Below are 17,394 nucleotides of genomic sequence, written 5' to 3'. Positions count from 1 at the left end.
TGTGAGATTTCTATAGCTTTTAGCTCATTAGGAAAACGTAATATTTCAGTGAAAGTTTTAAATTATCACGGTTAATTTATTTTTCAAAATAAGGGGGGAAATAAATCCCTCGCTAGGGCCTAGGGAAGAGGAATGGCCTACCATACAGCACGCAGAAATGCTTCTTGGCACCTCGTATTGATTACATAATAGCTCTCCGCTGTTTAAATTTTAAGAAAATCTGTATAAATTCCTGGTGTATAACGTAAAGATTGTTCTGCCTTTGGCTGATTAAATAAAGCCCTCACAGCACTGAAAGACAGCATGGTGCGCCCTTACTCAGCAAAGTCAAGTCTGGGTTCATGCCTCGAGTGGGTTCATTCAGGAGGTGCCTGGAGCACTCCCCGAGCGAGCCAGGTGCCTGCTGCTGTTTCACAGCCTCTGAGCCTTTTCCTTTCTACACTGACGTTCCTTCCACTTTTCACGTGGTGTATCCGTGGCTCAGAAATAGTTGCTGTGATGAAACACTCCTCTGTTAGGAACGAAGGTAGCGACAATGTCCGTTTGAAAGGACCATGAGCTATGTAAAAAGCCATAGAAGCGGTTTCACATACCTTCAGGGGGAACTCTTGATCATGTCAACATTGTTTTAAGATAAGGTGATGTTTTTGCTGCTTATAGGGTTCAAATCAAAGAGGTTTTATTTTTTGTCATTAGAGATCGTAGTGATAATGTAGTAAGTTATGCATGCTGACTCCATGTGTAGTGAAACCCCAAATAATAAGTTACTAAGAAAAGCAATAATTTTCTAAAGCTGTGATATGGGTAATATAGAGTTGCTACTCAGATTCTAATAATGCTCTTAATTCATATTGTGAATTATAGAACACTACTTTTTATAAAGCCATATTTTTTTTAGGGAAACTTATGAGTGACAGAACAGATAAATGAGTAAAATAAGTTTTACTGAATTTTTGTATATAATGGTCTCTAGAACTCTGGAAATAGAAGGTTCCTTATGCTGTGGTCCACTTCAAATACTTTTAATTCCAAATAACTGAATTAATGAGCCTTGTCTTCACAAATACATGCCAAGCTGGGCAACATCAATGGATTTTCTAAAAATAATGTAAATGTCTTCTGTTTAATATTATTCGAGTGCAATAAAATGCAGAAGGATTCTTCTCTATATTGTCATTATTCTGAAGTATATTAATTTTTATTCGTTATCTAATAAAATCAGTTCATTTTATACTTAGCAGTACTTTAGAATATTATGGCATTTTTGATGAATACAATCACAGAGGAGTACCCCCCCCCCCCCATTTCTTAATCTATTTCTAATAGGTGATGTTTATTTATTTTGTTTAGTATTTCCCATTATGCTACATTTCCAGGGGCAGGATTGCAATGAAATAGCCCCTGTATCCATCCTTTGCAGGTTTTTGTTGGGTCCTAGGAGTTTGGGTAACTCCCTGGTGAGGCCTCCTATTCCCTGTCCCCTATCCCCCCACTTCAGGGGTCCTCAAACTACGGCCCGCGGGCCACATGCGGCCCGCCGAGGACATTTATCCGGCCCGCCGGGTGCCGCTGCCTGCCCTGCTTAGCAGCTGACTCATCCCAGGCCCGCAGTGCGCATAGGAATGTGTTCATAGTTTTTTTTTTTTAAACTATAGTCCAGCCCTCCAACGATCTGAGGGACAGTGAACTGGCCCCCTGTCTAAAAAGTTTGAGGACCCCTGCATACTGTTCCACAGTGACCACCTGACTGTGAAGAATTAACTTCACCCTCGTTGAGCTTCTGCGGCTCAGGAAAGTGTTGCTTTCCCCTCCAACGTGCCCAGAAGAAACTATGAAAATAAACCTTGGAACTAAGGGTGATCAGACTCACCTTTACTGAATGCCCTTACTCTGCAAAGTGCTTTGTGTTCAGGGAGTTGAGTTTTCCCAGCAGATGGGTGTTATCTCTGCTTGGAGGAAACAAGGGTCGGGCAGGCTGAAATGCCTGGGGGCCTGAGGCCATTCACGGTATTCTAGAGCAAACACGTGGGCACCAGGTAAGGTGGGCACCAGGTAACTACCTCCTGAGGGATCTGCAGGTGTTGCTGATTCCACTGGGAAGAGAGCGCCATGAGGTTTTTAACACTTTTCTTCAATCCTGTATCCCTGATGCCTATGACAATGCTTCCTATTGGATGGTGCACTGCCTAACTTGATGACAAGGAGGTTATAGTTAATGAGATCAAGAAGCCTTTTTTGTTTGTTTGTGTGTGTGTGTATGTATGTGTGTGTGTGTGTGTTTAATGTCCTGGATACTCTTTTGCAGCACTGGCCAAAAAGTGTATGGCCCTCAAATTCATAAAACCCATTCTTTGCAAAAATCCAAGACCTGCGCTTCTCTAGTATTTGTTTCTCTTTCAAGAAAAGTAGAGACAGGCACAGTGGGAAGATCATGTGCTTTGAAGTGATGTAACCGCTGACCTTGACAATTTGGGCACTCGATTTGCTCAGCCGCTGCTTCCTCCTTTGCATGGAAAGGGAGATAAGACCTATCCCCATAGGGTGTCAGGAACCAGAGACGTGTGAGATGTGCTTAGCACTGAGCTTGGCACACCAGCTTTCGAAGTTGGTTCCCTTCTCACCTAAGGCCTGAAAAGAGTAATTGCTTGACCAGTAAAAATCTCTTCCTTGCATCAGAAACCTGCGGCATAGTCTCACCTCCAAGAAATGAAATGTTTTCTATGAATGAATGTGGGAAACCGGAACCACAACATCGAGTGATCTGTGATTGCCTCCCTACTCCCACCCGAGACCGCACCCACACTCTCTCACTTTGTGGGGAATGGACTCAGTCTGTGATTTCTGTGTCTCCCAAACTGTTTGCCCCATCCCCACTCCAACACCTATACACACATGTTCCTAGAAATACCCTCAAATTATACCTACAGGGTCTATAATTGACTGGTCTACCTTGAAAATTCACTAGATCCTAACCTGTATCAAACAGTAAGCAGATAGGAGGTTATAAATGCAGAAGTCTGCTTATAAACACAGTCAGGCCACGTGCCATTGTCTTCCCTGTGGGATGGGTGTTCTTTGGCTGGTCCAGGTTCTTGGGTTTCCCTGTGCTTGCTACCCCATTTCTGGGAGGGACATTAACTTGGATTCACTCAGTGAAAGGCTGACACAGGTGGGCTCTTTGGCCCATCACAGCTCCTCAGCAGGTGAGCTACAGCACACCTGGGCTCCGTGCAGGCCCCTAACGGGTCACCTGTTATGTGTGACGTCCTTAAAGCAAGCATGTCAAACTCCAAGGCTAACACGGGCCAAATAAATGATGCATGAGGGCCACAGGCGGCGAGGTTGACGTGCTTGCCTTAGAGCAGTGGTTCTCAACCTTTCTAATGCTGCGACCCTTTAATACAGTTCCTCATGTTGTGGTGACCCCCAACCATAAAATTATTTTCGTTGCTACTCCATAACTGTAATTTTGCTACTGTTATGAATTGTAATGTAAATATCTGTGTTTTCTGATTGTCTTAGGCGACCCTGCTAAGACAGTGGTTGGCAAACTGCAGCTCGCGAGCCACATGCGGCTCTTTGGCCCCTTGAGTGTGGCTCTTCCACAAAATACCACGGCCTGGGCGAGTCTATTTTGAAGAAGTGGCGTTAGAAGAAGTTTAAGTTTAAAAATTTGGCTCTCAAAAGAAATTTCAATCGTTGTACTATTGATATTTGGCTCTGTTGACTAATGAGTTTGCTGACCACTGGCCTAAGACCATCGGAAAACACAGATATTTACATTACGATTCATTAACAGTAGCAAAATTGCAGTTATGAAGTAGCAACGAAAATAATTTTATGGTTGGGGTCACCACAACATGAGGAACTGTATTAAAGGGTCGCAGCATTAAAAAGGTTGAGAACCAATGCCTTAGAGCAGCTGTGGGCAAACTACGGCCCGCGGGCCGGATCCGGCTGTTCTATCCGGTTCTCTTGCTCTCCCCTCCGCTCCTTTACTTTGAATTTATATTAGTTCACACAAACACTCCATCCATGCTTTTGTTCCGGCCCTCCAGTCCAGTTTAAGAACCCATTGTGGCCCTCGAGTCAAAAAGTTTGCCCACCCCTGCCTTAGAGGAATGAGACTAGTGTTCTCAGTCGGTGACATACTGCATCCCATTAAAGCACACGGTGCCTATTGTAAAGTAGTCTTCTGTTTTCAGGAGACAAAATATTTAACAAGCTTCTCCCTACCCCAGTTTGCCTTTTTACTCATAGAGGAGTTTAAAGGTGATGGAGATAACCCACACCAACTCTCTTCTCAAGGAGAAACATGCAGCTGACACCTGATACCTAGTTAACTGCTTGATGACTTCTATAAGTAATTCGAATGAACCTAATCTTCATGTAACAAAGTTCATGTGTAAAGAATTCAGGAAAATTGAATTGCTTGCCAAGAAATATTTCTTAAATGATATCAATTTGAGTTCATTTAAATATGGTTCTATATTTTGAGTCATTCCATAGTATTTATTTTGTTTTGTCTTTACTTTTCAGAAACAAATAGAAAAACAGATGATCCAGAACAAAAAGCAAAAGGTGAGATTATCAAATAAACAGTCTTTTAAATATACATCTGAAAAAGCCATTATACCATCCATGAAGAACATGATGATTTTAGTTTATGTCACTAGCTAAAATAAATTGCCACTGGGTTTATTCTTTCAGTGATTTCATCAACGAACGTTTATTAATATTCTACATGAACATTAGAGCTAAGGCTCTGGAGAGAGATTGCCTGCCCTCTAATTCCAGTTTTGCTGTTCACTCTGTGTCCTCGAGGTTTACAGAACCCTGTGCCCCAGCTTCCTCTTCTGTGATAGAGGAACAATATCACCAACTTTAGAAACCATGAGGCTACTGTTTCACAATAGCAATTAAGTAAAATGCATGTAAAGTGCTTAAAGCAGTGTTTAGCACAGACAAAGCACTTAGAAAATAGTATTTATTGTCACCTATGTTGGCAACTGTGCTAGGTATAGAGGTCCAAGGATTATTAGAACGCGTTATCTTTTCTCAACGAACTCCAAATTGTTGGAAAGAAAGACATGCAAACAAAGTCACATCCATATAGAGAGGATCCTCTCTGCCTTCCAGGAGTTTATTACAAAGGCATTCTTCATAACCCAGTATAACTTTAATTCAACTCCCATAAAGACTCCTACACTTAGAGTGAAGAGCTAAAAAATTATATGGGTGTGACAGAATGCTGGTTGTAAATCTTCAGTAGTTAAACATTATTACAGTTTCAGGAATGCCTTTAATTTGTAGTGATGAAGGCAGTGTCTACATTGAAAAGACACAGGACACATAATATAGAAGATCAATCCTACTGTGTATGTAAATAATACTTAATGAGCATGTGGAGTTACTGGCCTCTGGCCGTAATTTTGTAGCCCATAGGCTGGGAACTAAGCATCTAGCTCATGCGTGTGTGTTTTTTCTGACTGGTTGTTTTTAATTTTTTATCAAAGTCATATAGAGATATAGTTTCAAAAGTTATGATTTAAAAGCAGTAGTTGTCTACCCTACTACTCTCTGTCCATGAGTCCCATTCCCAACTTTCTTTTAGCTGTTTCTTCTAGTACTTACCTGTGCGTGTCTAAATAGCTTATTTCTACATTTTCTCCTCACTCTTGGAAACTGTTGATTGACATTTTTTTTTTGTATACTGACTGGGATTTAGCTCAGCCATCATCCATAAGCTCTCAGGATGCCTGAGCTCCCCGGTATATTCATGATGTGTTCTTTTTAGGAGGAGAAAAAAAAGGCAGGGAGGAGGGTAGTAGCAGCTTTCCATAGAACTCACCACTTCTGCTACTCCACCTGGCTCTGCCTTCCCTCAGCCTGCTGGATGCCACATTCTCTTGGCTTTCCTCCGACTCTGTACAATTTGCTTTTGCTCAGCCTGTTCTGTCGGACACTCCTCTCCCTGAGCACCAAACATCGGGGTGCCCCAGGACTCAGTCCTCAGAGTTTCTGTCTACACTCTCTCTTGAAGATATCATCTAATCTCATGGCTTTAAATATCTGAATGTCAAAGATTGCCACATTTACCTGGAGTCTACCTGATGACCTCGATTGGATGTCTAATCATCACTTCAAACTTACATATAAAACTGAACCCCTGACTCCCCCACCCCACTCCTCCCATGAATCTTCTTCATGCCTCCCAGTCTTCCATTAGCAAATCCTGTCAGTTCTCTCCAGAGCCTATCTGGAATCCAACTACTTCCTGCCTCCTTCACCTACTATCAACCCAGGTTCCAGCCACCACCATCTTTCATCAGTTGCCTGACTGGTGTTCCTGCCTCCCCCTCTCTCTCTCTGTGATCTCTCTCAGCAATGTAGCCACGGTGATGCTTTGAAAACCCAAGTTGTGTGATGTGGCTCAGATGCTTCCAGCATCTTCATATCTTTCTCATTAGAACAAAGTTCTGTGCAGTGGTTTACAAGGCCTTGCACAGTCTGTCCTCTGTTCCCTTACTATGGTTTCCTCCCCAGCCTTACAGTACAGGACTTTCCTTGGCTGACTCGACTGCAGCTACTCTGGCTTCCCTGCCAAGCATATATAGGACTCGGGGCCTGTGCACTGGCCACTCCTTCCAGGTGCAGTGTTTGTCCCGGATACCCACCCAGCTTGCTGCTGTCATCTTTGCTCACCTGTTGCCCTCTCAGTGAGCCTTCCTACTCCTCTTATTTCAGAGCATAACCCCCTTACACTCGATTTCGTTTCCTTGCTTTGTTTTCTCCATAGCAGTTGCCACCATGGTATTGGATTTGATAATTTAATTCTTTTTTTTTAAAAAAAATATATATATTATTGATTTTTTTACGGAGAGGAAGGCAGAGGGATAGAGAGTTAGAAACATCAATGAAAGGGAAACATTGATCAGCTGCTTCCTGCACACCCTCTACTGGGGATGTGCCCGCAACCAAGGTACATGCCCTTGACCGGAATCGAACCTGGGACCTTCATTCCGCAGGCCGATGCTCTATCCACTGAGTCAAACCGGTTAGGACGATAATTTAATTCTTGAGTGTTTATTTTCTGAACTTGCCACTGCAATCAAGTTTCTGTGAAAACACATTTTTGTCTCTTTTGCTCACCGCTGCATTTTCTGCGCCTGGCATGTAGTAGACACTCAGTAAATAGTTGCTGGGTTAATTTCTATTATTTCTTAATTACTAAGAATTCATATGAGCCCTGGCTGGTGTTGTTCAGTTGGTTGAGCATCATCCTGTGCACCAAAAAGGTCGCCAGTTTGATTCCTGGTCAGGGTACATGCCCAGTTTGTGAGCTCAAGCCCAGTAGGGGACATGCAGAAGGCAGCTGATCAGTTTCTTTTTCACATCAATGTTTCTCTCTTACTCTTCCTTCCTCTCTTTCTAAAATCAATAAAAACATTTTTTTTAAAAAAAAGATTTAGTATGAACAGACAATAAAGGCTCTATAAAACCAAACAGTAGGAGTAAGAACCAGACTCAGGTAGCACTCCTAGGATGGAAATCTGTGGGAGACCCAAAACTTGAATGGGAGACCCAAAACTATGGGAAATACATGGGAGACCAAAAACTTTAGTAACATTGGGATAAGAAAACAGAGTGATTATGTCAACTCTTCTGTGATTTAATAAGTCTAAGCTCAGTGGACACATGAAGCATTCATACTTATGCTCTTTGGGGCACAGAATTAACCAGGAGAAAAAAAACTGTATTTAAAAACACTTTAACCTTCAGTGTCTTTGTCCAGAAATGAGGATAATGACTCTTATGTCTCATAGAGTATACTTCGTTACCGGAGGATAAAATGAAAATAATATCTGTAAATAATACAGGTAGTCTGCTCTATTATTCTCCTAATCTCAGCTGGCTACTATTATTATCCAGATATATGGACTTGGGAGTGCTTTTTGTAAGTAATTACTATCCTACTGAAAACCCTATTTGAGCAAATTGTCAGCTTTGGGAATTCCATTTATTTTTTTACTTATTTCTCTGATGCTGTTAACTGATAGGGAAGGGGGAATATTGCATTTTTGGAATATATAGTGAAAAAATTGAATGTGTTTTGTCAATTATACCCCAATTTAAAAAATTGAATGTGTTTAATAGTCCTATCTTAATTTCATAATATAGAAATGGAGATTTTTAAAATTGAATTTAGTGGGTGACTGGTTCATAGAATTATATAGATTTCAGGTGTACAATTCTATAATACATATGTATATTTATTGTGTGTTTACCACTCCAGTCAAGTCTCCTTCCATCACCATTTATCCCCCCTTTACCCTCTTCTTCCTCCCCCAACCCAAATGGAGATTTTTAATGGTAATTATACATTTGTCTCAGCATGAATAATTAGATTGCCTAATTTTCTACTTGTATTATCTTCCCTCAAGTATATTGATGAGGAAATACTGACAAGATTGGGAAGATTTTGTTTTTACTTAGAATTAATAATTACATGATCCCTTTCTTTTAAAGAATTAGATTTAATTTATTTTGATAGAGTCTCAGGTTTGGGATAGGGTTTCTTCCAAAATAGGCCCTCATTTGGAGATGCCAGATTCTTAAATGGAATCAGATTATTTATCTGTTTTAGATGAAATTGCTATATCAGTTTCTCCCCACTGGATGTCATCTTTTCCCACATATTCCATGTCTCACAACCATAAAACATAGTGGGAACTACAAAGTAATGCAATATGAAAACAGCTCACTAGATGTCTAAATCAAACAATTATTCTTATTCACTCATTTACTCAGTAACATTGAGTACCTACTGTGTGCCAGGCTCTGGTTTAGGCAGTGGGGCCAAAGCAGTCAATAAAATCAAAGCCCTAGTTCTCACAGTACTTGTATTTGTGTGTGTGTGTACGTCTGTGTCTATGTGTTTAAACATGTGATTAGAATATAATAGACAGAATATAAAAATTAGAATATAATAGGCAATGATACCTGTGAAAAGAAATGTACAACAGGACAAGAGTATAGAGAATGACAGTGGGCAGGGATGTTGCTCTATAGCTGGCCTCTTGGACAGTGACATGAAGATGTAAGGGAGTGAGCTGTGCAGCCACCTGGGAGAAGAGAGGTCCTTGGTGGAGTCGCACATTCTTAGTCCCTAAGGTGAGAAGCACTTAGCAAGTGTGAGGATTAGCCGGAAGTGTGCAAGGGGTGAGGGGATTGTGGGAGGTCACTGGGGTTGCAAGGTTTGAGTCACAAAGGCCTTTGGAGAAGGACTTTATATATATTATCTTCAGTGATACTGGAAGCCACTGGGAGATTCTGAGCTGAAGATTCATATTTTCTACTTTATGTTTTAAAAGGCTGGTTCTGGCTCTAGAGGTGCAAGATTGGGAGCAGGGAGACCACGTAGAAGGCGATGGCGATGGTCCAGGGAGAGATGAGGACAGCCAAGTTCCGGGGTGGGAGTGGGGGTGGAGGTGGTGAGGGGGGATGAGATCTGCATGTATTCACACGTAAAGTCAATAGGATCTGCTAACGGATAAGGATATGGGGTGTTACAGAGAGGACTAAAAAATGGCTCTATGCTACTAAAAAGGTGTGCTTTAACAAACTCATTGAATATAAAAGTATGCAATATGCTACTGATTTCATATATGTCCAATGTCAGTTAGTATTTGAGGATTTGTGAGCCTTTAAAGAAATTTGAAAGCCCAGCCGGTGTAGTTTAGTGGCTGAGCATTGATCCATGAATCAGTAGGTTAGGGTTCGATTCCCGGTCAGGGCACATGCCCAGATTGCAGGCTCAGTTCTCAGTGAGGGTTGTGCAGGAGGCAGCTGATCCATGATTCTTTCTCATCATTGATGTTTCTATCCATTCCTCTCCTCTTCTCTCTCTGAAATCAATTAAAAAAAAACATATTAAGAAAAAAAGAAATTTGAGGAGCAACAGAATACTCTGCCTGAAAATGGGAAATGGGAAATGTGTTCTGGCTTACGTGTGTGTGTGTGTGTGTGTGTGTGTGTGTGTGTGTGTGTGTGTGTGAAAATTGCATTTGGATCAGGGACTTTACCGGAAATAATTTTCCTTTGATTTAGACTAATATTTAATATTACATATTATTTATTACAATTAGGGATATGCTGAAACAGTATATTTTGTGAATGTCTTTAAGAAGGCATTTAAAGATTTCCTGGTTAGTATTTGTATTCTTTAAAAAGTAATAATTAGTGCCCTAACGAAACACCAGGTGGCACTAGAAAACAAGTCTCACATTAACACTGTAAATGGTTCTTTGCAGAAACCGCATGAGTAATGCCCTTTAAAGAAAAGGCTGAGATGGCTGTATTATAGCTAGTCAACCAGCTTGGTGCAACTGGTACTGCATACGAATACTTCCGAGTTTTCTGTGAGCATGAGGAAAACAGATAGAACCAACAAGGGCAGTAGTCACACCTAAATGAAAAAAAAAAATATTGTTGTGTTTTTTAATTTTTTTTCTACAAAGTTTTTCCTGGGATTCTTGCAACCATATATAACACCTCTGAGCAAAAATGGAGAGCATTGCCTGAGTACTAAAAACGAGATTCCTTAGTGCAGCACATACAGCATCTGGTCATCTGGCCCCTGCTTATGGCTTTCCTCCATTCAAATCGCTCCTCCGTGCCTCCGCCTCACATTCACCTGGCAAACTCCTGTTCCTTAGAGCTGAGCTGAGAGCTTACCTGTGCCAGGAGCCTGCCCTGGCTGTGCCCGCATCGCTCCAGCAGGAGATGGGCTTCTCTGGGCTTCCAAAACATCCAGGGCTCACAGAATTTTAGTGCATATTTTGAGTTTTCTCCTTAATATTTAAACAACAAAGTTCTTAAGAGTGAGACCATGACTCCCCTACCCCCAACCCCAGTATAAGTCTAGGTTCTCCAGAGAAACACAACCAACATGGCGTGTGTGTGTCTAGAAAGAGAAAGGGAAGTAGAAAGAGAGAGACAGACAGAAACAGAGAGTTATTTTAAAGAATTGGCTCGTGATTACATTTGGCTAGCAAGTCCGAAAATCTACAGGGAAGGCAGGCAGACTGGAGACCCAGGGAAGAGTTGATGTTGCAGCATAAGGCCAAAGGCCATTTGGAGACAGAATTCCCTTTTCCTTATGAGGGGGCATTTTTTTAGACCTTCAACTGATTGGATATGGCCCACCTACCCTTTGGTGGATAATCTGCTTTATTCAAAATCTATGGATTTAAACTTCAGTCCCATCTAAAAATACCTTCACAACAATATCCATACATATTTGACCAAATATCTGGGTGCCTAGCTAAGTAGACACATAAAATTAATCATCACATCCCTCCAGTAGCACTTAACCATAACACAGTAGGAGCCGAATAAATAGTTGTAGTATGAAAAAAGGTGATAAATCCCTTTTCCTTTACTTGGGTCTCTTCATTTGGTGGTGATAGTATGAGATGCAAATAATGGGCAGGTAGAGTTTATGAACAGAAATATCAAAGTATGAACTTTAATTGTCCACAATGTACTACATTTTAAGTTATTTTCACATAGGTTCTCAATTCTTACCAAAAATCTTGTAAATTGAATATTTTTCAGCCATTATTTTTTCAAATACATTTTTTCTTCTTTCTCTTTCTACTACTTCTGGTACTTCAGTTACTTGCTAGCCTGCATGATAACATTCCACAGGTTTCTGAAACTTCATTTTCCCTTGGATTGCATAATTTCTGTTGTTCTATCTTCAAGTTCAGTGATTTTTTTTCTTTTGTCATTTTATATCTGCCATTGAGCCCATCTAGTAAAATTTTCATTTCAGTTACAGTTCTTTTCAGCTATAGATTTCCAATTGCTTTTTTAAAATAATTTCTCTTTCACTGCTGAGATTCAGTATCTGTTCACTCCTTAATGCCATGTTTTGCTTTAATTCTCTGGACTCATTTATAATCACTGATTTGAAGTGGTTTTCTAATAAACCCAATATTTGGGCATCCTCAGAAGCAGTATCACTACTGTGATATTGACTACTATTTTTTTTTTTTATTCAGTGTGGGTTAGGAGGTCACTGTTATTTGCAGTTTAGTAATTTTTGGTCAGAAGCTGAATTGTATATATAACGTGTTGTAGTAACTCTGGAATGGTTGGTGTCTAGTAGATAGTTCACTTGTCTGGCTCAAACGGAAACTGTTGTTTTCCCTGCGGTGTGAAGCAGTACTGCCTCTGCTCAGGTGTTTGGCTTCCAGCTGCTGTGTGGCCCTCTAGACATAGTTGAACGATCTGTTACAGATCTGGGCGGAATTCATACTCAGAATTTGGGGCTTGCTTCTGAGATTTACTATCTAAATTGTTGGTTGCTTTGCCAGCCCCAAGTTCTGCTATTTTATACCTCCAGCCAGTATTTTCTGCTACCCACACACTGTGTGTGTATGAAGATTACAACCATCTTGCACATTTCGCCAGAAGCAGTTCTGTCTTTCAAAGGTAGATTTCTGTAGTCGTTAGCCTCCAAGAAGGCCCCAGTGATTCTTGCCTTCTAGCTCATGCCTCTGTATAGTCCTTTCTCCACTGCACAGGGCTGACCTGTGTCACCAGGAGGGCATTTCAGAAGTGACAGGATGTGACTTCAAGGCTAGGTCATGAAAGACATTGCAACTTCTATCTTGCTTGCCTTTGGGTTACACACTCCAGGGAAACCGGCTGCCATGTCATGGGCCTCCACAGGTGGCCCTTTGGACAGTTCTGTGTAGCAAGGAACGTGTGTAAGGTGGCGCATGTTTATGGTTGTTGTAAGCTACTAAGTCCGGGGTAGTTTGTTTTGTAGTCCTATACCGCTGACTCTTGAACAACGTGGGGGTTAATGGCACCCCTCCCCTCCCCCCGGCACAGATGAAAATTCTACATAGAACTTTTGCCTTCCTAAGCACTTCGTTGTCCTTTGGTATCTTCAGGGGCTTGGTTCCAGGACCCCCGTGGAGACAAAAATCCACAGATGTTCAAGTCCTCTGTATTAAATGGCATAGAACAATGCATGCAGTTGGCCCTCTACAGCCTCAAACTCCCAACGGTGGACTGGAACAGTACAGGAATTTATTTTATAACTTTGTGTATTTGTGGACCCGTGCAGGTCACACCTGTGATGTTCAAGGCTCAGCTGTATAACCACTGCCTCCTCCTCGAGTTTGAGTTTGCCTGCCTCTCACCAGGCTCCTTGGGCTTCCCCAGGAGGATAGAAAGTTATTCGTCAGCCAGGATTTGGGCAGTGTTTATGCTAAGATTTTGCATCTCAGCCCCCTGTGACTCTCCTGCTTCTAAAATGTGCCCTTTCCATTTCTCCGTGCTTTGTTGCTGTGAGTGCTGTCATCTGCCTGACTTACGGTATTTGGGGAGCACTGCCATACAAGAAAGCCCAAAGTAGAAACAAAAACAGTTTTTCAAAAGTAAACCCTTCTATTTATAAAGTCTGCCTGTCTTTGGTCATTTTCCAGCACCTTCAACTAGTTGTTTTCATCATGTTCTGTGATCTTTTGTTGAGTTCATGAACTACAAATACTAACACTCTGAATATTAGAGAGCTGGGAATCTCAAATTTGTAAGCCATTCTGGATTGTCTTACTGTGAACTGAACTGCCTAATCATATCTTACTTTTTGCCTTTTTCTTGTTGACTTTCAGTGATTTCAATTATATTACTGATGTTAATCCCTTGGTTTTTAAATTGTAAAAATATTTTTCCAGTTGGTTCTTCACCTGTGAGCTTCACGTGTAACATCTTAGAGATACATGATTATTGGGATAAGTGAATTTATGAATGGACACATGAGAGAAGGGTATTCTCTGGTCTTTGAACAAGTCCAACAATATCTGCTGGCTTCCATATATATACAGTATATTTCTATTACAAAATAAACAACATATACAAAAACATTGAACAACTTTGATTCAGAGGCTGGGGAGTGTGAAACATGGTCCGTCTCTCATTCATTTATCTTATTGAGATAAAAGCTATTGTATCTGGCTGTGAGGGCACCTGTCCTCAAGATTCAGTTATTTGGCCTCAGGATTGTTTCCATTGATTTACGAGTTCAATTGAGTCATCCCTGCCTTGACCTTGATGACTTCATGGTCAGTATGTATAGTCTTCTGTCTTTTAGCTGCCCGTTGGAGGTGCCTTGGTTCATTGTTTTGGGCAGTCCCTAAAACACTATATATTCCTCATTATTAGCACCAATAGCCACTTAGATGGAGCACAGGCTGGCGTTTCAGTTGAGCCACAGACTGCTCCTTCGTACTTTCCCCATACTGCAGCAGAGCAGTGTAGCAGTAGCACACTCGAACCAACTCGGGGAAAAGCTTCAAGAAGACCATCTCCCTCCCTCCGTGCAGCTGTGAAAAGAGGTTAAAAGATAACTGCTGTTAAAGATTTATTATAGTTATTACACTCAACAGCTACAGTAGTTTGCGTGGTTCCTAAAATATACCAGCAGTTATTGTCTGATTACTTCTACAGATAAGTTAATTATAGGAGATTTCTGACTCTTATACAAGTCTGATTTAGAGAGAAGTTTAATTACAGCAATTTTAGTGATTTAAATAAGCTCAGCATATATTACCAGTCTCAGCAAGTGTAGTGGAGGTTTTAAGCTCTGTTGAAATACACATTTTCTTTATTTTTGTTTTTCTTTTTTTCATTTCGTGATCTTAACCATATTGTAGTACAAGTAGTAATTTGGGACACCTGTCTCCACCAGAGTGGCTATCCAGTCAAACACACCACAGGACAATAACAGCAAATTCTTTACTGTCATTAAAATCCCATTCTAATGCCTCCCATTGAGCAGGCAACATTTTACAAAGCTAATTTCTGTAACGATTGTGACAGCATGAGCAGGGAAATAAAACAGGTTTCTTATGGGGGGGGGGAAAGCCATGAAAGTGTGTTTTAAAATTATCTTTGGGATCTAAATTTTTTTTAATTGATGGGAAATATGACCCTGCCTTCCAATCAGAATAATCCACTTTACTGTGTAATAACACATTATTTATATACTGAAGCAAATGAAAGAATAACATATTAGCCACCTATGCCCAAGCTTGCTTAAAATTAAGCTTTCCAAAAAAAAAAAAAAAAAGTGCCATAAAAAGACAGTGCTATCATACTTGAGTATATTCGTTTCTTTAAGCAAACTTCAGATTGGAGAGTGCCTTATGTGAAAATGCATTACTGGAATTACCTCGGTTTGATTACAGCTCTTCCTCACAGCACTTGTCATCCTTCTGATATACTGGTAGATTGTTGTGGCATTTACAGTGGTAATTCTTGCCATCTGTTCATATGTTTTTCACTTAAAAATCAAGTGTGTGTTGATGGTAGGAAGTATTAGTAATAGTGAAAATAAATCAAGGCCTCTCTGTTTCATTTTGGGTGATTTTCTTAGATTCTGCCCAGGAAACCGGTCCACCACTTAGCCCTGACAGCATGGAGTGTCAGCCATGCTTTTCTCCTTTTGCTGGAATGCTTTCTTCTTCCCCTTCACCACGCAGACCTCACAGTTCTCTGTGTGAGCCTGGTCAGCCGTGGCTCAGAGCAGGGTGGGTGTGGCTGGAGCCTGAGGTGACACAGACACTCAGGGAAGGGACAGGAAATTAGGCATAAGCAGCAGGTGGGGACTGGGAAGCCAGACAGTAGGCAACAGGCAACTATATCTCAGCAATGGGGAGAAGCCACTGTCACAGGGAGTCAGGAAGAGCCCTCAACGAGGCTGGGGGCAGGAGGATGTTTGCAGGCAGAATACTTCCACATGGAGGAGAGGCACAGCCTTCCCCCAGAGGCACCGGCAGACCCCAGAGCCCATCGCTGGCTCTCCCACCACGGCAACACTTAGGAGCTGGTCCAGATGACGCCACTGGGCACACCGTGCAGCAGTATCAGCAGCACCCATGGTTTGTCGGCTGCCTTAACGCTTTTCTGTAACTTTCCGCTTTCCTTCTTGCCCATCATCTAGAACACGCGAAGCTATTCTATGGATAATTAACGGCAGTTGAAACTCGTGATGCATCCAAACACAGTCAGATTCCAGTGAGGCGCCTGCGTCTGATGCGGCATTTCTCAACCCCGCCTGCTATGCGATCACTTGAAAACTGGGCTGGGTCCACCCCCACACATTCTGACTTCCCAGCTCAGGGGCATGGTAACTCCCAGGGGAAGGCCTGGCTGAGGAGTGCTGGGTCCGCTGTGCTGCTTACCTGGCCAATCTGGTCTGTGGACCAGGATCATCTTAACTAAACATTTTTCACTGGGTCCACCTGGTTCAGGTATCATTCCTTGCTGCTGTTGGAGTCCCATTTGAAGAGACTGTTTAACTTAATAAAATATAAAGACCACAGAGGATTATTTGAGAAGAGCTGAAGCTGTACTGTGGGAAGAACCCTGGTCAGGTCACTAAACAGCCTCTGAAAGACAGGTGCATGAGCCTCAGCTAGTAAGCCGGCCTAGGGTCTGAGTACCACTGACCGCCTCCTCTGTGTGGAGGTGCGATACTGGGTTGGGCTGGGGAGGTGTCCGGGACTGACTCTGCCTATGGACCCTTTTCCTCCTTCATGGCTCATGTCTGTCTCATCTGTAGACTCCTCTCTGACCTCACCTGGGTTCATTCCTTTGCTAACCCTCGCACATTTCAATCAGGACAAAGAGAATAATGGTAATGAATTATCAGTTGCCATCTACACATGCTCAAACTTCAGATATTAAAGAACACGACTTTTGTCAATGATGTTTTCATAGGTCTAGCTTTTTCTGTTATTGTGATTTTTTGTGATTTGTCTTACACGGTAGGGCTTGGCTGTGCTTTCAACTCAGAAGGTGCTCAGTATTTAACCATTGAATGGGTCATTGCTGTAGACCCATCTTGGGTTGCCAGGGAGAACTTTTAAAAACTCTTATCATCAAAGTAATAATAAAACATCACTGAGGTGGTTAAAGGCTTCTATTTCATACATCCTGGAAATAGTTCGCTACTAGACATCTCAATTAAAACAAATTTGCAGTAACTTATATTGTAGATTCTATTTCAAGTCATAAGTATATTTGTCCACTTAGTTATGGTAAGATCAGAAAATACTGAATTTTGGCCTTTGGGTTAATTTTTATTTTTTATTTATTTATATATTTTTTAATTTAATAAATCTTTATTGTTCAGATTATTACAATTGTTCCTCTTTTTCCCCCCATAGCTGTACGCTTTTTGTCCAGTCTCTTCCCGCACCTCCCACACCCCTTTCCCCCTGAGAATTGTCAGTCCACTCCCTTTCTGTGACCCTGATTCTATTATATTCACCAGTTTATTCTGTTCATCAGATTTTTTATTCACTTGGTTTT

General features: G+C 41.5%; 1 protein-coding gene across 8 annotated transcripts in view; it reads left to right on the top strand.

The window, feature by feature from the left end:
* Nucleotides 1-17,394, top strand: part of ASPH (aspartate beta-hydroxylase) — a 170,907-nt gene that overhangs the window by 95,441 nt on the left and 58,072 nt on the right. For all 8 annotated transcript variants that reach the window (XM_080647084.1, XM_080647083.1, XM_080647081.1 and 5 more), the window contains one exon: nt 4,540-4,581. In XM_080647084.1, the coding sequence (XP_080503210.1) occupies nt 4,540-4,581 (42 nt within the window). The remainder of the gene's footprint in view (nt 1-4,539; nt 4,582-17,394) is intronic.

The sequence above is a fragment of the Plecotus auritus genome, assembly GCF_963455305.1.
Source record: "Plecotus auritus genome assembly, chromosome: 11".
NCBI classification, from domain to species: Eukaryota; Metazoa; Chordata; class Mammalia; order Chiroptera; family Vespertilionidae; genus Plecotus; species Plecotus auritus.
The sequence above is the reverse complement of the archived record's forward strand: the minus strand, read 5'-3'. Positions and strand labels throughout refer to the sequence as shown.